The sequence below is a fragment of the Chrysoperla carnea genome, chromosome X, assembly GCF_905475395.1.
Source record: "Chrysoperla carnea chromosome X, inChrCarn1.1, whole genome shotgun sequence".
Taxonomy (NCBI): Eukaryota; Metazoa; Arthropoda; class Insecta; order Neuroptera; family Chrysopidae; genus Chrysoperla; species Chrysoperla carnea.
This window is the reverse complement of record NC_058342.1, coordinates 14,620,483-14,643,390: the sequence shown is the minus strand read 5'-3', so window position 1 is coordinate 14,643,390 and position 22,908 is coordinate 14,620,483. Positions and strand designations below refer to the sequence as shown.

Sequence of the window (22,908 nt, the reverse complement as noted above, 5' to 3'; positions counted from 1 at the left end):
GAAACCAAAAAACAATGGTACTGTGTCCTGGATCCGTTGTTCAATTAGGTTTGACAACTTAAAGGAGCTCGTACGAGAACGCAAAAACATATTTTACAGAGATATGCATAAGTCTTCGAACGTATCTATTTAATTTCTTTCGAATTAATTTTTGTGCCCAGTGTTCGCTTTCAAAATTCTTAGAAAATTATAAGTTCTACGAATGCGCGGCAGAAGTTATACATCTTCGGCAATAACAAACATAATAATTTATAAATAATGTAAACAAATAATACATACTCCAGTTAATCTATCTATTGTATTCATAGATGACACTTAATCTGTCATCTTGTTAGTGAGATTTTGTTTATCGATTACAGTCTTGTTGTTAATTACAACTAATTTCAATATGTAGTTTTCGTGTCTCCCTGTTCACGCGCATCATAATATTCACTCTTGTCATTTGTTCATAACGCGCCTAAATAACTTAAAAAATTTCGTATTCAAAAACAAACAACGTACAAACTTTCGAATAAGTTGTACGTGCAAAGGAATAAACCATTTTACTCGGAGATACAACTGTTTAGAAATTTCGTAAATATTTGAATGTTTTTAAAACGGGCAATTTTTTGAGGCTAAGTGTAGTTCCTAGTAACAGTTTTCTCTGTAAAATAATAAATATATGGTACCGTCAATGTCGTTATAATAGATTTTGACTGTACATATAATCCAACAACACTACTTAATTAAAAATAATTATAAAATGAAATCAAATAATGTTTTAATTAATATTGGTGGTGTAAACTCAATCAAAAATAATTAATTAATTACAAAATTAGTGTTTGAGAATCACAATGGTTTACAATAAACAAATTAATAAATGAATATATATGTATATATATAGATTAATTAATAAAAAAAATTAGCACATTGAAAAACGAAAAATTTGCAAAATAATTCTTTAATATAAATAAATAATGATAAGATTTGTTTTTACTAATTTTTCTTTAAGAAAGGCCTAATACATACGCTTGCTTCAAAAAACATCCAACTTATCTTATGGAAAGTGATTTCACATAAAATTGGATGATAAATATACAGAATGATCCAAGTTATAATAGCAGGATTTCATACCGGTAAAGTAATAGTACAGTCGACAAGTAGTTTCAGATAGAAAAAGGTCGGAAGTTAATGAAACTATGAGATGTTGTTCAGGAATGGTTAATTAATATTTTCTCAAGTTTTGGACCTCGAGGACCCTGTGCGAAAAGAGGAGGGGGCTGAAAAATCCTCGACCTTCTCCCGATTTTTCATCAATAAACTTTTTATCATACGTTCTACGGCAAAAACATCCCAATAATTTTTTGTAGAACGTTAAATTTTCTGCAATTTTGATTCTTACTAAAACATGTTTGTATGTCAATTCTTTAACATATCTGGGCCTCAAAAGAAAAAGTCATTTTTCGAAATTAGCTAGAAAATGCAGAATTCCATCTTATTTCTTCTGTTATACCCAAATTATGACGAAATGTTGTTGTAATTATGGTTCTTGGTTAAAATCACCAACTTTGAAAACTATAGATTAAGGCAGATTTGATCATGTTGATAAAAAGTTCCTATGGACTCAATCCTGAAAAGCCCTTCCCTTCTGAGCTGCAGCCTTTTAAAGGTTATCCTACATGAGATATTGAATTTTTGGTTTTGGTTTGGTTTCGAAGTTCGGAAGAGAAGGGTTTTTGAGTCCATAAGAACTTTTGTTCAACATGATTAATACTACCTTAATCCATACTTTTCAAAAATTTTTAATCGCAACCAAAAATTAATTTCTCATGTAGGTATAACCTTTGAAGGGCCGTAGCTCGGAAGGGAAGGATTTTTGAGTGTTGAGTCCATTAGAACTTTTGATCAGCATGATTAAAACTATCTTATTCCATAGTTTTCAAAAAATTTAGCCGAAACAAAAATCAATGTATTGAGTCCCTTACATCTCTACAAAAAAGTATAGGGATGCTTTTGCCGTTATTAAGGAAAAATCGGAGGAAGGTTGAAAGTTTTGCAGTTTCCTCCTCCTCTTTTCGTACAGTTTTCTCGAGATCCAAAACTTGAGAAAATGTTAATTAACCCTGAATAATCTCTCAAAGTGCCATTAACTTCCGACGTTATTTCACTTAACCTGATTTTTTCAACCTATTGACTGTATTATAATGACAACTTCTCAATACATTTATAACCGCAAAAGTATCCTTTTCTAAACACAGGCTGTTGAAATTTTGAAAGAAAAGGATATTTATCAAATCAAGGGGCATTGTGAGTCTTTATGTAGGTTGCTTTCCCAGCTATAAATATATTGAGGAATTGTTATTTTAACATTATCTACCATTTGAAGAATTCCTGCTCTTATAATTTGGACCATAGAAAAATCAATCAATATTATAGAAAACATTTTTCCATAAGGTTTTTGGGGATTCTTTTATACAAATTTATTCAAAAAATTGTTCGGAAGAAATTACATAAAGTCCTTATGTACAAATTTAATTTTGGTCAAATAATGTTTCGTTTGGTCAATCTTAACATACGGAGGAATTTCAAGAGACATATTATTTGAGGTGTGAAAAGCATTAAAAACCGCGTAAAATCGTGATTTTGTTATAAAAAAGAGGGGGAAGCTGATATTCCCAAAAGACAATTCTTTGATGCTAACTCAACAGACAGGGAGTGGTAGAGGTGTGCAAGGATTAAAAACCGCGAAAAATATGAGATTTTAGGAATTAAAACTGAGACAGGGAGGCTGAGAAGTTGATACCGCGAAAAACACATCCTTGACAGTAATTAAAAAACCTGCGCACCGATTTTCAACCCTTTAGCTCATTTTGGAGAGGTTATACAGATATGCCTGGGAATCCCCTCCAAGTTTCTGAAATAGCAGACATCTCTAAAATCACATAAATTGTGTTTTTGAGTTCATAAAAGCGCTTAATAGAACACATACACCCTTCCCGTTGCCCATCTTTATAGTGCATAAGGCTAGATTTTTGGGAAAATATGAATAAACAAGTTAAAACAAATAATTGATTGAGTTGATTGTTTAAATACTCTGTATAGAAAATGTTAAATGTCAGTGTTTGCATTATTTTTAATAAATTAGGAAAGTTTAAAAAACAAACACTAAAGTCGCCTAGAATTTTTTTTCGAGAATCTTTCAGAAGATTGCTAGTTGAAGCTACCTACAAATTTTCAACTTCCTATCTTTTATAACTTGAGGAAAATGGGTAGCAACGTTTTGTCTTAATTTGCGCCTTCGCGGGAAAATAATTATATTTACGAAAAAATGTTTCAAATTAAATTTGTTTATTTTTTTATAAAGAAAATTTTAAACGGTTTTCAAGATGGGTCTTACGGATCCAAGACCCAAATGACGTATGTTGCTCATTTACGAACTCAAGCTCACTTTTGACGTCAGAGTACGCTATAAAAATTTCAGCTTGATATCTTCTTTCTTTTGTGAGTTATTGGGATAATGAACGGACAGCCGGAAATAGATTAATTAGGTGATTTGGTTCGTAACTTCAATACTTCTAGGCGTTAAAAACTTGGCGGTAAAATTACTTGATATATATTTCTCATATAGAGGGATATAAAAAGCAGCACTTGGATATATTTCGTAATTTTGGAGTGATATTCACATAGGAACGTAATGACCAAATGAAAGATTATGACCATGGATTAAACTTGATTTTAGAACTTTATTAAATTGGGTCAAAATATGTATAAGAGCCTTAATAGAAATTGTATATGATACAAGTATGAGAATGTCACACATATTTGTCGAAAAGCTTTGCTAAAAACACAATGTTTCCGAGTTTAAACACCAGTGTACAAATAATTTATTATCAAAATCTTTGTATTTGTGAATACGAAGTACTTTCTTTTAAAAAGTTTTTTTTTTAAGAATTTAGGAAACATTTACTAAATCCTTAAAATTGTATTTTTTTGAAACTATCCTTAATACCAGTTTCAATTAATTGTCTCCAAATAAAACTGAAAACAAAAAAAATAACTGTACATAAAAATTATTTTTGTTGAGACTAAAAAATCATATAGTTCTGAGCCTGACACTGATGTTCTGTAGGAAAATTTGAGTAGACAGAATTTTTTTTCAGGAAAGTTTAGTAGGTATTCTAACAAGAAGTATTTTGAGTTAAGGAGGGTATTCGTTAACTGATACATTTACCAGCTATGGCGTCATCAAAAATTGTGGCTTACGTCTTACTAAATATATACTGAAATGCCGAAAATAGCGGTTTTCTTCCGTAAGAATCCCCCCAAATTGCATAAGTTCTCGATTTTATAAAATCGAACTGCCTATAAACAACCAACAACTCTTTATGCCGAATTTCACTTGAACCAAAGGGAGTCGCTGAGTTTGCTCAAAAGTTGCGGCAAACAAATATATGTATATTTCAGACATCGCTTCTCGATTGACCTTCGATGCAGTGCAATAGTCTACATTTTCGGGGAAATACGAATTAAAACTCGCAAGCAGAAGAGCATCTTTGTCTTTTCGTTTTGGAAAATATAATATTAAGAAGTGACTGACCGAAAAGGTTCGATTTCGGTTTTGAGTTCTGAATTCTGCCACTACTGCACTACTCCATGAGCAATTTGGAGCTGTTTAGGAACAGCAGAAATGCTTTGACTTCAACGGACTTCAGTTCGGAGAGATCGTCAAAGAAAAAGGCTGGCTCAAGTGAGTTCACCACCTCGTGGCAACAGCTAGGCAATGACAGAGAAGATGAGATATCGTTTCTTCTTCCTCCTCACTGTCAATATTCATCACCTCCTGCAGCTCTTGCAATATTCATGATACACTGTCTATTGATGTTTGTGCCATTTCTAGCAAGCTCGTCGGCTTCACAATTTCTCAGAATGTCCCTGTGTACAGGTACCCATACCAGGTTTATATTCATTTGTTCCGCCAGCTCGTTTTAGGATATTCGACAATTCAGTGTTACCTTCGAGGTTAGGTAGACTGAGCTAAAAGATTTTGGCGCTGTTTGGCTGAAGTGTAAAAAATAAGCAAGTTTAATCTCAGTAAACAATCTATTTTTACATTTCAGTTATCTGTTTCTGCCGGACACTAATATTAACGTATACTAGAAGTGGCAGTAGAGATACGCAAAACCTTATCCCAAACAAAACTACAAATTCGTCAAAAAAAGGGGCTAGAGTAGTGGGAAGTTGACACTCCCAAAAGGCACATACCAATTTTTTAGAAACATTTAGGAATACGCAAAAAAACATTACTATAGGTTTAAATGAAATATTGCTATAACCAAAAATTTAGATACAGGCAAGTTTTCGAACAATAATAATTTTGAAAAAATCGAATAAAATGTTCACAAAACTGTACATTTTTTAAAATATAACGTAAGCTACCAAATTTGATGTGGGCATAGTTGGGAAAAATGTAGCGAATTCACATCCAATTACAAAATACTTACTAGAATATCTACTAAACATTTCTAACGAAAAATTCTACCTACATGAACATGTCCTCAGAACTCAACACAGGTCCTGGATTAATATTCGAATATGATGTATAATAATAAAATTGAAACGTATCAAGACGATTAATTGAATCTGGGATGTTCGGTATAGACATGGTTGGTTTTTTACAGACCAGCAGCGCACAAATTGTTGTAAATGTGACGCAACTTCATAAGGACAGACAAAGCCTAGTCGACCGATTGTAATGGCTACACACGAACAGTATATGGGTGTCACCGAGAACAAATCAAAAACAACCAAACCAAATATTAACATCAATGAATAATATATATATATAATAACAAATTAAATTAAAATTAATAATATTTATTTTTAATCAATAATTAATAAAATGTTTTTTTACTGGAACAAATAAACGGTTTTTTTTAATTATACAAGCAACAAATCTATCTGAAAAAATTATAAAAATCAAATTAGCAATTTTCTTCTTAAAAATTATGTTCATGAAATTTTTATTGCCATTGTAATTAAGATTTTGAAACACCCGGTATTTATATTGTTTATTATTTATAACCTGTTTGGAAACAGAGCGATTTATACCCGTGCATTTCGTTCTCAGTCATTTGATCCCGCGATCTTAGATTGTTTATCCCCTTCAAATTAATCCCTCGAAAATTCAACATTTTTCATTTTCTCTCCGGCCATTTCATTCCTGGATATTCCTTCTGAACTATTAAATGTGCAACAAGTACACATAAATTATTTATACAGTGTAACTTGTTTAAGAGGGACCTCGATAAGTAAGAAATCTCCATAACTGGAACTTATGCTGAGATCCCAACTCTTTGGCACTGAATTACCTCTGTTAGTTGGACGAAGCAAACCTCTATATCTAGGATTCGTTCTTTCGATTATATCGTCATAGTTACCTCTATAACTGAGACAGCGAGTGAATTTTGTATGTATTAACCTCTGTAACTGAGATAACATCGTTTTGTTTGTTTTCTTACTTATTCTTATTCTACCCGCAAATTCCGCACTTAAGTAATTTTGAGCCTTAATGACCTTCAGTTTTAGTTTTGCTTTACTATCATACAGATGTTTATTTGAAAAATTCCGAAACGAAGGCTCAAATCGTTATCAGTACGTGAAAAACTGAAGTTAATTTCCGTTTATGAAAGTGAGAAGATACGCGATGAAGTCTGTGTCGAATTTAAAGAGCCAAAAACTACTCTTTGTTGAATAAATCAGAATAAAGGTAAAATTCAATCACAATGTTCTGAAGGACAAGGCAAACTAAAACGTGTACAATTATTAGAATATCCAGAACTTGATCAGTGTTTGCAAAAATGGGTTAATGAACTTCGTAACAAAAACGTTCCGGTAAGTGGACCAATTCATAATTTTTGTTGCAGCAATGCTATTGATAATACGTTATTTAATTTAATAATCGCTCTTCTATAACTGAAATAATCTGTATTCTGGCCTTTATTAATGGAAACCTCGGGAAATGAGACAGATTTTTATTTATACCTGGATATCTATTATTAGGCAAACACTTTCACACTAAAATGACTAACTTCTTGATGTTCTTTTATATATATATCAAGAAAACTCGAAAAATATAGTGTTTCTTCTATCCTTGGGTGGAAATCCGAGGCCAAGAAAGATACAACGAATATGGAACGAACCGCCCTTGGCCACTGTACTATTTTTATCATAATAATTATAAGTGCTAAAGGTATAAAAAGAGATTAGTCTTTCATAATAATTTGAAAGGACCCCGCAATATAAGATAGGAAAATGGCTTTCTGTGAAATTTTTTCTAACCAACCCTAAAATGTTCTTTGGACCATTTTCATCAAAAGCCCTCACGGCCGCAAAACTATTTAAAGAGTAGTTTTTGAGCTGCGGGCGATCAAAATTACACATACAAGGTGTTCTGTTATTGAATGCAGAACGCCTCACTCTCGTAATAAGACTAATGAAAAAGTTCTTTACAAAATTTCGATCTAAGGCCTAATTTACGAGATATGGCAAAGGTACAAATCAAATAAAATGGGAGAAATCAAAAAACTCAACCATTCACAAAGTCAGTAAACCTAGTAGGCATACACTATCGTGTATGGAAGGGACAATAAAAAACTATAAAATTTAATTGGACAATAAAATTTCAATACATTAGCAATTTTTTATCTTTATCTTTTGCATTTAATTATTTACTTATCTCACTTGTTGTTCGATTACTATTTATTTATTACTATTTCCGAGACTATGCAAAATATTTGTTATTACACACTTCTCATAATATACCAGGAGCCAGTATTTGAGTTTGAAAATTGTTAATTAATTGTTGTTCAGGAAAGCTTATAGATTAATATTCTGGGTGTTGCCAGAATCTGTATTAGTCCCATTTTTTGTACCCCCCCCCCCACTCTCCACAGAAACAGACAAGTGTCAATTTTCTGAACAAAGTAAAGCTACCATACGTAAAAGTAAAAGTAATACTCTCATATTAACATCAACTATATGAGAGTGATGTAACGACATGTGACAGTGATTATCTTAAATGATAACGATCTTATAGGGCAATCACATAAAAGTAACCGAATATTGTCTTGGGACGAAACGCACATCTTAATTTGCAATGGCAATTTTAAAAATCCTGTCAAAAAATAAAAAATATGAAACATATTAAAAATAAAGCATACCACAAAGTCTCCACCTTAAAAAAAATGTAAAAAGAAAATATCTCGTTTTTTTTTTTCTGCAGAACAAAGACAAAAACGAACAGGCCTAAAATGATTACGAATTGATTTACCAAACAGCTGAATTTAACCATAAATATTTTTAAAGAAAAATTGGATATTCGGATGGTATTCTTAAGTTGATGTATTCCTAAAATTAATATTTGCGAGCTTTTACCGGAATAGGAGCAGCGCCAAATGGTTCACGGAGTAGTGGCCGGGGATGAGCCAACCCTTTTTCCAGGTCTAAGTGTGTCTCATCTCAGGGAAGTCACTCTAACCTAACCTAACCAATTAAAATATTATTTGCTAACTCAAGTTAAACTTCCATGGCATTTAGATCAACAAAAAACTTTGCTTTTGATACATACACATCTATTATTACAAAAATGATTTACAGCAAGCCTACAACTATATTTTTGGAATCCCTGGCCAACCAAAAGGTGGCTGACTTGTCACAGTATCTCTCAAAGAAACTGAACTTTCTGAAATTTCTTCGCCATAGTTTTTATCTGAGTATTGCTCAGATCTCCAACTCTTCGATCCAACTTTTTGGCACTATACTCTTCCATTGTACTTTTTGGAACGAAGTTCCTTAACGCGGCTTGCCATGGTGAGTAAACTGGCAAAAAAGCGTCACGTAACAAAATGTGATATGCTTTGTGGGTGTATGTGTGTGTCATATCCATGGTTACCACGATATGTTATCCTACTTTGTATTATTATTACTTATTATAATACACTAGTTATGGATAAATATGCATAACTAGTTTTGGATGTAAATCGTACACAAGTAAAATTTACAATATTCTAAAAACTCCCGACTTAAATTCGCACTTGAAACGTATCTCCATTAATTTACTTTTTTCATAGGAGATTTTTCCAAACAGAACCGATTTTGAGCATCATCGCCTATTTTTTAATCTTTCCGAGTATGGAACCCTAAATTCGCACTTAGCTAAGAACACTCACCATTAAATTATCTTTCAAACGAAATAAAAAAATCCAAATCGGTTCATTCGTTTAGGCGCTACCATGTCACAGACAAACACACATAGCGATCAAACTTACAGCACCCCTTTTTTGATTCGAACGTTAAAAAATGGCAAATTTCGTTTACTATAATTATGTGCGTCTTTGAATCTTGCCTACTTGACACTACAGATTGAACAGATTACCTATATGTATTTATATAACGTTTACATTTGATTCTGTGCAGCTTCGTAAGGAACTTCTTTCCTAACAGGGATCGCACGACCGCAATCTATTTTTTTTCGTACACGCAATCAAACTACGAGAAACATCAACAATCTTGTTGTTTCCTGATGTCACATTGATAGTGTGTGGGTTTCAGCGCTAGTTGGCAGGAAGTGGAATTAAATTTAAATAACTAGACTAGCCAAGTAGTTAAACGTCATCGATTCAAGTCATTAGCCTAGTTGATTGATTAAATGGCTGAATATCGTTCAGGTCGCTAGTTCAAACAGCGCCGTTAAGTAAAAAAGCTAGGCTGCTAATTAAACGGCTAATTAAGCTAGTTGGCTGTGATATATTAACTACTGATTAACAAACTCAAATTTTTGTCTGTATACTGTTTTAGTAGCCATGTAATTTTAACTTCAGTTATACAAAATATCGTGACGAGGGGTTGCACCCAATTTTCTTCGGAATAGATTTACATAAAAGAGTAGTCCAATTTAATTTGAGCTTTAGCAAGGTAAATCGATTCGTAATCATGGAAAATATACGAAAATCAAAAAATAAATATTTGTGTATTAAAAAATTAACGTTTTGTATCAATATATAAAAGTGTAGAAAAATATTAAATGGCCGTGCAATTTGAAAAAGATTTGATTAATGAGCTAATAATTAATAAATAATTAAATAATATATTAATTAATTGAAAAAACTGAAAAGAGAAAAACGAATAAATATGATTCAACTACAAATACACATTAGTTACGAAAAACAACGGTTTTTTTTCCATAATACCATAATTTTTTATATATATATGTAATATATAAATGTAGGGCTGGATTAGAGAAGGGAAGAAGGGCCATTTTGTATTTCTGTATGTGAGTAATATTTAAGATACGTTGTAATTTGGAAATTATTCTTACCCGTATTTTCAAGCAATGTTTTCGGTGTATGCGGTCGATTTATTATTTCGATTAACTGACTTAGTACCATTGGGATGTATGGTTTCATATCAGCACCTGAAATTCAAAAGATACAATTTTATTTGGGTAACAATTGAAAATCATATATATAATATTGATAGATAGACTTTATGGAGGCTTTTTAGTCAGAAATCCTAAAGATTATATAAATTTGAAATTTTGTATATTATATAATGAGCATAAAAATTTGGTCAACCTCGGAAAGAGGGATAATAATCTGAATTTTTATATATAGCTTCATTTTGGCGCTCCAAAAGTTGACTCAAGTCTCATAAAATCTAGTCTCTGCGTTAATTTAAGTTAAAGTCAAAGATAAAAAAAATCAGAGTTAATTGTTGAAATACCATGTATAGACAGTATTGATTGCGCAATAGTTTATTTTCCTGCGTCATGTAAGTAAAGAAAGGTAGCCACTCTTAGATAGCCACACATACACACACATCATACACACATAAACCTGATATTCCCATATAATACATACTATATAATTTGTACCTAAGCTGGACTCTCATGGGTAAAGAATGATGTTTACGAAAAAATGTTTGAAACAAAAGTTGTTCATTTTTTTATAATGAATAATGATAAATTTTTTACAATTTAAACTCTTGTTATATCTGTAAAAATGAACTAATAAGGTGATTTTATGAACGAACATCTATACTAAAATTTTGCTCGTAGCAGCAATATTTCTAAGCGTTACAAACTTGGGACTACTAAACTTAGTATACCTTGATATATTTCATATATACATGGTATAAAACTTGTAGAGCATAAAATTTGCGTCAAATTTTATTTGAAATATTTTTACATGCACTCAACCGTTTTTGAGATAAAGAGCCGTAAACGCCTTAACTGAAGCTGACCCACTCACTGACTGATCTATACAAATTTTAAGGTACTTCTAGACATGCTAGAGAGGTGAGGTTTTTGGAACTCTATGCGAAATTCCTTAAAACCTACGAAAAAACTCGAAAAAATTTCAATTTTTCCATTGCAACCCCTCCGAAAAATCGGAATTTGGGGGAACACCCCCAAAATAACGTTTTTCTGGTCTAAACATACTATAGAGATGGGATTTTCACCAACCAACCCGAAAAAGTCAGATTAACAGAATACTTTGAAAAGTTTCAATACCCACATCGAAGTCCCCTGGAAAAACTTAATTTTGGGAAAGCAACCTTTCCGGAAGAATTTTATAGAAGATTGCGTCACGCTGTACTCAAGTCGATTATTTTGTAAGTTATATTTCTTTTAAATAAAAAAGTACAATGAAAACTCACCTAATTTCATACTAATTTCTCCAATAGCCCATGTCGCATTATTACAGACCGATATATATTCAGGTTTCAAATTTTGTCCTAAGATTGGCATTAAATCCCCGATAAACGGATGTACAATTGGAAAATATGCTTTCGTTAAATCACCCAAAAGTGCAAAAGATGACTGTCGTACTTCCGCCATTGAATCTTGCATACATGAATACAGCAACGGCATCATATTACTATGTGAAACTAATTCGTCAATTTGTGTATTTAATCCTTCGATTAATCCAGACAACAAATCCAATGCCACAATCATGAAATCCTTATCCGGCGGATCAAATGTGTCTGGATGTTGGGAATATGCAATCGATTGATTTAAGGTTTGCTCAATTAAGGAGCCACATCGTCGAAAAACCGGTTCCACATATGGTAAAAATCCATGTTTAAGTGCAGTCGCAATACTCGATAAACATTCTAAGAGAGGAAATAAATCCTTGTCTTCATCGTGTAACAAATTCCATTTTGCGATTAGTGGAGGCATTAATTTATTTATATATTTTGGATTATTTAAATAATTCCCAACCGAATCGGCTAAAGTACCAATTGCGTCGTATAAAATTAATAAATTACGATGTTGATATTTACTAAATGCAAATACTAACGTTTCTAAAATTACATCTAAATAAGGAACTAATTCGGTGCATGCTTCCTCCTCGAATGTGGCAAAAGAAGAACACGCTGCTTCTTGTACCCTTTTATTCGAATCTAATATCCGTTGAAGCAATACTGTTAACAATGGTTGAAAGTAGATTTCATGCGGTTGTGAAATAATCCAATGCGTGTAACGACTCAATGTCCAACACGTAATCGCACGTACCAACGCTTTGCGATCATTTAAACACTGAATAAGATACGGTATTAATTCGGTTAAGTGTGTTATCATTCCATGCATACAACCATCGGCAATTGCCCCCAACGCTAAGATTCCACTCTCTTTAATAATCCAATCTTCGTTATGTAACGCATTATTTACGACTGGTAATAAAATTGGTAAGATTTCATTACCAAAAACAATTGATAAGGAATCTAAGGCTGCCGCACTGCATTTACGACTGTTCCATTCGGTGTAAGAATTATCATCATCATCGATTGTGTCGATTTCGTTATCTATACGCTTCGGTTTATGAAATCTTGGACGTATATCTTCATCTCGATCTGGAACTGTCGAGTCTTCTTCAACATCACCCTTCAAAATGATTATATCAACGTCGGAATATCGCATACAATGTATTAGAGTGGGAATTATACGATCTAAATATGGACCGATTATGTTTCGGCTAATATTTCCTCGTTCGATCATTGAAAGCCAGAATTCACAGGAATCAAATACGATTTGTTCGTCGATATCAAAAGATCGTTGTAGCATGTATTCAATAATTTGGTTCATGTACGGATAGAGACTCTCTGAAGAAACTTCCAGTAATAAATTCATTGCTCGACAGATACTTTTTCGAACACTTACGTCGGTATCGTTTTGTAAACACTGTAGACCCTGAAATTTAAATAAAACGTTAGAGTTATTATTTGCGGAACAATTTTTTTCTTTCAAAATTTTCAAGTAAAAACATTAAGCATTCTTGATTAAACAATTCTTATAGTACAGGTAAAGTAAGACTAAACGTGACAGTTTGGTGTCAAAATATATACCACAATGAAACTTTGTTAATTAACTTTATCTTAGCATTATAAAATGAAAATCTGTCGAGCCCTACCAAAATTTAGCCGTCGTACCCCCTCCCAGGAGGTATGAGCAAAGCGAAAAATTTAAAAAATGCAAATTACAAAAAACTGCAACAAATAAAAAGAAAGTTCAAATAAAGGTTCAAGCTGATTTAATTGGTACATTTTCGTTTTTTTTCTTCGATTTTCTATCTTCAAAATTGACCAAGATCTGCCAATTTTAAAATGGAATTGTTTTGCTCGTTCAATCAAATGAAAAATGATCCATCTTGTAAACCGTTAGAGATAGAACAAAAGTTTAAATGTAAAAGTTATTTCTTATAAAAAAAATTAACAACTTTTATATTTGAAACATTCTTAGGTAAACATTACTGTTCATCCGTGAGGGAACAACTTAGGACAAAACTTTGTTGTCCATTTTCTCTAAAAATATAAAAGACAGGGAGTTGAAAATTGGCACGTAGCTTCAACTAGTGGTTTTGTAAAACATTCTAGAACTACGAAAAAAAAATTCTAGAAAATATTTTTGAAAATTTAGAAAATTTTTGAAAGTATTTTGTAAATTTGTTTTCACGTTCAATCAAATGAAAAAAAAAAATTGTCTTGTAAACCGTTAAAGCTTGTTTGAAATATTATTTCGTCAATATCACTGTTTACCCGTGAGGACGTGTCAAAAATATTTATTAGGCTTTCAAAAATTTGAAAATTCTAGATAAATTTTTCTAGATTTTTTTTTTCGTTTTTCGAGAATATTTCACAAGATCACTAATTTAAGTTGCCTAAAAATTTTCAACTCTCTATCTTTTACAGTTTTGGAGAAAATGGACACCAAAGTGGCGCCGTCACATTTGAACGTTGATGTTTACGAAAAAATTATTTAGACAAAAGTTGTTTACAGGATTGATCATTTTTCATTTGATTGAATGAGTATAAAAATTCAATTTTAAAATTATCATATCTCCGCCAATTTTGAAGATAGAAAGTCGAAAAAAACGAAAATGTGCACAATTAGAACAGTTCGAACTAATTAATTTACTAATTAATTTTACAATAAATTTGCATTTTTTAAAATTTCTTCCTTGCTCATAATCCCTGGAAGGGGGTAAGACGCCTAAATTTTACTATTTTTCTACGAAATTTTACTTTACTATTAATTGAATTCATTATTTCAATTTAATAACAAATTAAAGTTTCAATTTCTCATATTTTTTTAAAGGGAAAAATCGAAAAATCACATTTACATTTTGAATGAAATATGTGCAATGCTAATAAGGTCTATCTATGGTGTCATAATAAATTGGTCGTAAGAAATACGGAAATCTTATTAAACGTCGTGGTAATATTTGTTTTTTCAAAATAAAATTCCCTGATTTTTCCAGGTTTTCCAGTTGACTAATTCAAAAATTCCCAGGCCAGATAATTACTTTTAAATAGTGCAATCAAATTAAATATTAAAAAGGAAAAAAGTGTTACATTTTTGAAATTTGCCACAGTTGGTTATTAGGCTGTAAAAAATTCGTACGAAAAATCGAATTTTGTATACAAGAGTTTAGTAACAAAACACAAATAATAAATTATTTATAAGAATTTGTTATAACATTTGATACTACTATTTTAGAACTCTAAAACGGCTTATCGATTTACGAGCTCTGAACAGAAGCAGAAGGTCAAACACAGGCATCGAGTATCATGAATACGCTGAAGATTGTGGTTACTTTACCGTAAATTTAGGATTGTCCATCCCTCCAAGGAGCAAGGATCGAGATTGAGATGTACCTAATTTTTCACATTTTCTTAAACTGTATATTTACTCGGATAGGTTAATCGTCAGAGATCTATTCGGATGGAGGTTTTTAGACTTACAACAAAGGAAGCGATTTCTTTTAGTCAATACGTAACGATTTTTCAAGAAGTTATCTTCGCTCTACTGAAAGGTACATAGATTGGTAACACGAAAGCCTTTGGAGCTTTCAATATTACGAATGTTTCGTGTAACTGAACCCCCTGGCAACTGAATAATACAATTACGTTGATCTGGGTACCGAATCACTCTACCGTAAAGGAGCAAGGCAGCGGACCAGTTGGCATGAGAGGGGTTAACGACCTTCTCACCTGGGTCTGTCTTTTCTATAGAAATATGCTAGGAAATTTTGTTATTATGAGTATCAAAACACATTGAAAAGACAATCTTAGCCTCCACAAAATCTTGCAGCTTCATCTGTTTATAACAACATCTTTCTGATAAAGAAGCTTCGCCTCCAAACAGAGAGCTTTTAGATTTAGGTGTTTGAGACCCGATTTCAGTACGCTTATTTTGTTAATAAAAAAACTCGAGCGGATAAGATTGCGTGAAATACGGAGCTCCACTGGTCGCCGTAACTACTTAAAGAAATTGCACATAAGGCGATGAAATCTCTATGCATGTTATTGCACCATTATGAGCCTTCAAGGCAATCCTAGCCTCCACAGAATCTTACAGCTTCATCTGTTTATAACAACATCTTTCTGCTAGAAAAGCTTCGCCTCCAAACAGAATGCTTAGAGATTTAGGTGCTTGAGACCCCATTTCAGTACGCTTATTTTGTTAATAAAAAAAAAACTCGAGCTTATAAAGTTTCGTGAATTACGGAACGAGCTCCACTGGTCGCCGTAACTACTTAAAAAAATTGTTCCACACGCAAATATTATTTATTTTATAAAAATAACATTTAAAAATCGTTCTGAATCGATTAACGAGGATTAGGCACCATTTCTGTCTCAGCCGAAATAAAAATAACAATAAACCAACAAAACCACTTTAGTATTCACAGTAAGTCCTCTCAACACAACGAAAGTAAATTCTCTTAAGTAACGAAATCTACATTGAGCCGTTTGGAGTTGATACTGGATCTCTAGAAATTTATCGATTTAAAATGTAAAGCTTTGTGGAGTGGAATATTTACAGAGTTGAAAAGCAAGTTAGAAGATTGAAATAAATATCATGATACTCGAATTTCACACCATTTCAATCCTCAGTACAAAGCTACAGGAGGTGATAAAAATTTTTGAGCAATACCTATTGCTCAAAAACTAGAAAGTAAAAGTTTTCTAATGAGCACGATAAAATTTTAGATAGCGCCATTTTTTATAAATTGGCGGCCACATGAAAACGTCTAAAATATGGAAAAATTCTATTTTTGGGCATGTTTAAAAACGAAAAGTGGGAGAGTGGTAAAAATTTTTAAGGAACAATGTGTAAGTGCTTAAAAAGAAGGCAGTTTAAGTTTTCGAATGATTTTCGAATGATAGGTATTGAAAACAATTCAGTGCGATGATTATTTCAGATGGATCAGGGTTTTAAATCCAAAAGTGCCAATTTTGCTTTGAAACCGAATATTTTGGTCAAAATGCTCATACGGGAATGTTTTCGAATGGTATTAACAAATCTGTTGTAAAATAATTTAAAAAATTTTTGTTCGCTTGTAAACTTTATATAAAATTTAGCATTTTTCACCCTTTCAACCCTTCTTGCAAAGCGGCAAGATGTGATAATATTATTGAACAATTGATTCCAAAACTAGAAAGTACAAGTTTTCAAATGAGCTTTTGAGGTTAAAAATTCGATGATTTTTTGCGGAGATACAGCTGTTTGAAATTTAGGTAAAATTTTGTGTACAAATTTGGTTCCTTTGTTAATTTGGCGCAGTGTATAAGTAAATAGATTGGTTTTCTTTTAATAAAAAAACTTTATGCTACTATTTATTGTGGCATAAACTATTTATTGTTGGCAAGAAAAATTTTTGTGGCTCTTTAAAAACTTTGTTAATTTTAATTTTTGACTCTTCTGACTCAAAAGACAACACCTTTCTGCAAGAGACGTTTCGCCCCTCCCTCCCAAGGCGACGAGCTCTTGTGTGTACGCGTCTTGTTGTTATTAAAAAACTCGGGCAGATAAGGTTACGTAAAATACGGAACGAACTCCATCGGTTGCCGTAACTACTAATACTAAATTATTTCTATGGTAATTAAATTAATAAAAATACTTACAAAAACGAATTCATCCAAATGCACAATAATCGCTGGTATTCGTACCATTAAAAAGGAATTAATACATGAAATGGCTAACGATCGTACTTTTGGATTCGCATGTTGAAAATAAACTAATAATTTCGGTATAAATACACTCAATTTCTCTAAATCATTATATTCGGGTACATCTTCACATAATTTTTGCAGTGCTCCAAACACTCCCTCGCATACATTATTATCGTTTGATTCAATTCCTTGCAGTAATGTGGGTAACAATTCTGGCCAATCATCTAAATTCCCTTTTGTTGCAATTGTCGTAATTAGTATGCCAACAGTGGCCCGAATTAGCGGTGATGAGTCACCAATCGATGTTAGACATTCTTCTTTGATGAAATTACAGACTTGCGGTTGAAATTGGTGGAATCGAGTTCGTACGTTGTTCTTTAATATCAAACCACTTAACGTTCGTGTTGGTTCATCTTCGGTTGTCATTTTGGATAATACGAATACTAAATAGTTATTAAATTCTGGTGATGAATTTAATTCTTCTAATTTCTGTGGATTTTTAGTTAAGAAAAATATTTTACAAAGTTTTTTTTTTGAGCATAAGGAAATCAAAATTTATTGTATCATAACATTATCGGTAAGGCCATTCGGAAACTAACAAACCCATCTTGATTACTGTTACTTTGCGCAGGCCATGTGACAGGCCAAATTGTGTATAAACACAGCTAGGTCATTGGACTGTGCTCCTCTGAAACTTACTAGAGCACAGTTGAGAAGTGTGGTAGAACTCTTGACACTCTCGATTGAAGTATCACCTTCGTAACATCAGGATATCATCTCACTTTTAGGGGCTGTATGGAGGAAAACAAAACCTCCGACCAGGTTATTTGCACCTTCAGAAATATGTAGGGCGTCAGATTCAGAATGTTCGGGTCCGAAACCTTGGATCCATCAATCCTGGGAAACATCTTGGCGCAGAAGCTGTGGGGTTTCTGTGTGGCGCCTGACCTCGACAGAACCCTATAGCTTCATCTGATTTTAATTACATCTCTTATCCGAAGACGTCTCATCTTAAAACGGTAATCGGAAAAAATAGACCGAAAATTTTATAGACCCGGTGTATTGTAATTACGAGTTGGTTAGTTTGAGTCAGAAATTTTTTTCGGTCAATTTTTTCCTAATCCTTTGGATGAAAGGTTGTTTTTAAGGAGGGTGAGAAGACCCCTCGGCCTAAGTGCTAGGGACACACTTGCGGTATCTCTCTTATATTTTATTATTATTTAGTATTCGGAAACTGTCGTGTATCGAACTATATGTATCTAACTTTAATTCTGTGATTGCGTTCAATCACTGTTCCTCAGAAAATATTAGAAAAGTTCAAATAACATAAATACTGGTCAGACACTTTTAATATTATTATTATTATTACTGGCAAACGACTAAAATTATCACCTCGAGAAGTCAGCAAAATTTTTAAAATTTATCTGCTAAAAAGCTAAAATTTATTTGCGTACAGAGTTGCGGCTTATGACGCTCTCTGACCTGAAAAATTTCCTGGCCATTGTTTAATAATTCATTTTCGGGGCATGTTTTCTTAATTTCACACCAAAATTTACCACAAATTTATTTTAGTAATTCTATTTTAATTCCATACTAGCGACCCGCCCCCGCTTCGCACGGGTGCAATGCTGATACTAAATACACTACAGAAAAACTGTGAACGTTGTATATAAAAACATAGCGGCCCGCTCTAGCTTCGCACGGGTATAAAATATATAGCCTATGTGATTAAAATCGATCCAGTAGTTTTTATTTATTCATTACTGCCCGTGGCCCGCACGCGTTAAATTTGGAGTAAAACAATCCCCCTTTCCCTATACCATGAAGATTTCCTGCTATCTTTGGAATATCTAAATTCATACACTACATTTTTACTTATTTACTTTTTACATTTTTAACTATTAACCTCAAAAATAGCAGTACTTCTCCACTATTTAATGGATGTTATTATAGATATAAACCTTCCTCTTGAATCACTCTATCTATTAAAAAAAAACCGCATCAAAATCCGTTGCGTAGTTTCAAAGATTTAAGCATACAAAGGGACATAGGGACATAGGGACAGAGAAAGCGACTTTGTTTTATACTATGTAGTGAAGCAGTGCTTAGAGCTAAGCAAAGAGCAGAAACAGTGAATTTTTAGAAATCGAAATCCTGGTAGTTTCCTTTTTTAGGAAATTTATTAGCCTTATACTTAGCAAAAAAAATTATTTTAAAAGTTCTTTACCAATTCAGAGACAGTTTAAGGAATATAAAAATTCAACTATATGTCCTTTGTGGACTTTTAAATGGTACAAAGAAGCCCTAAAAGTTTTAAAGAAATATTCCAATAAAAATTCTTATTTTAATTGATCTTTGGATAATTCCCTATTGAGTTTAATGTTTCCAAGTTAATAACCCTCGTATTAAGTTAATATTCAATGTACGGAATCCTTAGAATATGGAAATTTTAGCTAATTAATTATTGAAAATTCAATTGCATAATTTCTGTATTTTCAAAATATCCTTGAGAATTTATAATTAAATAAGTATTAAGTTAACTTTTAAGTTAAGCGAGGGCCAATTCGATTCGAAGTTCATTTGTTTTTTTTTAGACGCAATGAAAATTCTAATAAAGCGTATTTTCGCGAAAATCTTGAATAAAATCTATAAAAACAATGACATTTTTCGAAAAGAAAATAATCAAAATAAATAATACTATTAAAAAATCGAGGAAATTTCGAGAAAATTCATTTATAACAAATGAGAACTATAAATTATTGATTTGATTGTTCTGAATTTATAAATAAAAATGGCTGAAGAAACATCCAACATTTTTTTTGTTTTAAGGATACACTATGTACAAATCGTTGTGTATTTGTGTCCGGTGATTGTGATTGTTTTAATAATTGTAATATTTGTCGCAGGCCATCTTCCTGCGGCTGCCAATCCGTTTTCATTTTGTAATTTTTTGAATTTGTTTTCCAAAACACTTCACTTGAATTTATATATTTTCAAAGCACACACACTTTTTTATATCACTGAAGCACGTTACTAGCACTGTACATCAATACATACACGTTTGTGAACTAAATATTGACTGACTGAACTTATAAAATTAAAATAACTACCTTATCGACTTAAATTAGACCAGAAGTTCATCGATTTGTAAGTTGATTTTCATTTGCAGTCGACTTTAAACTAACTTCTCGATTTCCGTCGCTTATTTTAAATGAATTTCAAGAAAATTAATCGTTTTTAATTAAAACTTTTTAACAAAACTCTGAAAAAAAAAATTTTTTAACTGCAGGGAGGCAAAATTCGGATAGTTATAATTTTTCGACCAGTAAAATTTATAATTTTTACTAGTCGAAATGTGGTTTATCGTCAATCAGTCGAGGAGAAGAACATTTAAAAAAGAAAAGCTTAATTTTTTTAGTATGTTATAACCAAAAATAAATGAAGTTCCCATTTATAGTCATAACTAAAATTTTTGTTTAGAATTAGACAAAAAAACTTCATCGCCGTAGATAATTCAAAATTGTAGAAAAAAATGTTTTGGTTTTTTTTTTTTAAATTGTTTTTAACAGCACAAGAAATTATAAAAATTGTAACTTAATAGTAAATTCGATAATAATCATTATAAGGAAAATAGCACATCCAGACAGGCGCGCATTCAAGGGGGCACAGGGGTCATGACCCCCCCCCCCAAACAGCCCGCATTTCAAAAAATAAAACTAAACCAATTTTTTAAAAACTGAAAAACAAAAAAAAACAAAACAAACGAACAAAACCTACTTTTTGCAAACTAAAAAAAACGAAAACTAACCAAGCGACCAAAATTAACTCACTTTTTTGCACTTTTGAATAAATTGGAATTTAAAAATGACTGAATCAACAAAATTCACTGATTTTCTTACACAATACTGGCTTTTTTATTATTTGCTCTATATTTGGATTGTAGCTATACTTTATATACTAACATCTGTTTACAAGTTTCAAGTGAAAGCATCATTTATAACACAAAATTTTGGTTATTTTAGATTTTTTTACCTTGTGACCCCCTCCGGAAAAAATTCTGGAACCGCGCCTGCGTCCAGATATTTGACACTTTATTGTAGTTCTTAATCATCCTGATTAATTAATTATACATAAAAGGTATTAAAAGTCATGCAAAGCAAATTGTTAAGTTTATGGTTTACTACAAAATGGCGGGTTATTTTCATAAATTCAAATATTGTGCATATTTTATGAACCATCCAATGTTTATTTTTATCTTATTGATTAAAATATTAACCCAAAAAAAATTCTGTATCTGCTGGCTTTTTTTTATAAATTGAATGGAAAATTTATTTTATTATTTACATTCAATATAAAAACAATTTATATTTACTAACCTAAGCTGATTCTGTATTAAACAGGTAAAATGTATAAACCAAAATTTTATAGTCATTTTTTAATTAAAAATGACTTATTTTACAAAGAACAATTACAGTGACCATTAAAAATTTGGCAAAATTATTACCACCAGGTACGTACTCAAATTTTTTCCGTGTATGTCCTCAAACCAAAAGTGGAATAATGTAGAATTATGTAATGGAAAATTCATTATCCGGACCGAAGCATTGAACCTCGAAGTTAGTTAGAGTTGAGTGCGTTCCAGATTAATATTTTTTTTACAAGCTTTCCGGTCCAAATCTTGTATTTAAGAGATGAAAATCGCGCAGCGTATGAAAATTGGATGATAATACAATATTTTGATTAATAATAAAATTGCATTAAAAAGTAAAGAATTAATTTTGTCCTTAATTTAATTAAAGATGGTAAATAGCTTAAGAAACTCGAGTAATATGGAGCACATTAAATGCTATCAAAAATTAATATAAAAATTTATTTAGCATTTTAAACATTTGCGCGATTAGTTAAGTAACCATTCTAGGGCTCTCTCTTTAACAAGCTTTTGTACGAAAATTAATAGTGAGCATATAGGGCCGGTACAACCCATGCCGGGGCTCCTAGACAATTCAATTATTTGGTGATGTGAAAATCAGACGAAACCGTGTTTTTTTTGTCTTCGTAAATCACCTTGGCGCTCTCTGGTGTGCGGCCCATCTCATAAAAATTAGCCTTTTCCCCCTTTCATTTTTTTAATCTTCGTAAATAAACTTGGCCATTCCCTTGTGTACGGCTATTTTCATAAAAATTTGTTCTTTTAGTGTTCGTAAATTAATTTGACACCCGCAATACAATAATATTTTTATCCTAGAATGAGGGGGAGAATCAGCGATTTCTGGTAAAAATTGTATTAATACAATAGTATTAAATCATAAGCACATAATTAACCACTTAAATGAATGGGGATTTCAGATCAGACTAACAGCTACCCTTTTGGATACGCTCATGATATCGTCTCTATGAAGTTTTAGTTTCTACTGGCTT

At 31.9% G+C, this 22,908-nt stretch overlaps 1 protein-coding gene across 2 annotated transcripts in view; it reads right to left on the bottom strand.

Moving 5' to 3' along the window:
- Positions 1-20,498, bottom strand: part of LOC123302330 (transportin-1-like) — a 34,818-nt gene extending 14,320 nt beyond the window's left edge. Inside the window, exons 1-5 of one of the 2 annotated variants that reach the window (XM_044885217.1) lie at positions 20,325-20,498; positions 17,443-17,979; positions 11,695-13,228; positions 10,355-10,450; positions 5,660-5,735 (exon numbers count right to left, since the gene is read on the bottom strand). In XM_044885217.1, coding sequence (XP_044741152.1) covers positions 5,660-5,735; positions 10,355-10,450; positions 11,695-13,228; positions 17,443-17,979; positions 20,325-20,429 — 2,348 coding nt within the window. In that variant the 5' untranslated portion in view covers positions 20,430-20,498. The remainder of the gene's footprint in view (positions 1-5,659; positions 5,736-10,354; positions 10,451-11,694; positions 13,229-17,442; positions 17,980-20,324) is intronic. The other variant, XM_044885218.1, reaches the window with a different exon arrangement.
- Positions 20,499-22,908: the final 2,410 nt, after the last annotated feature.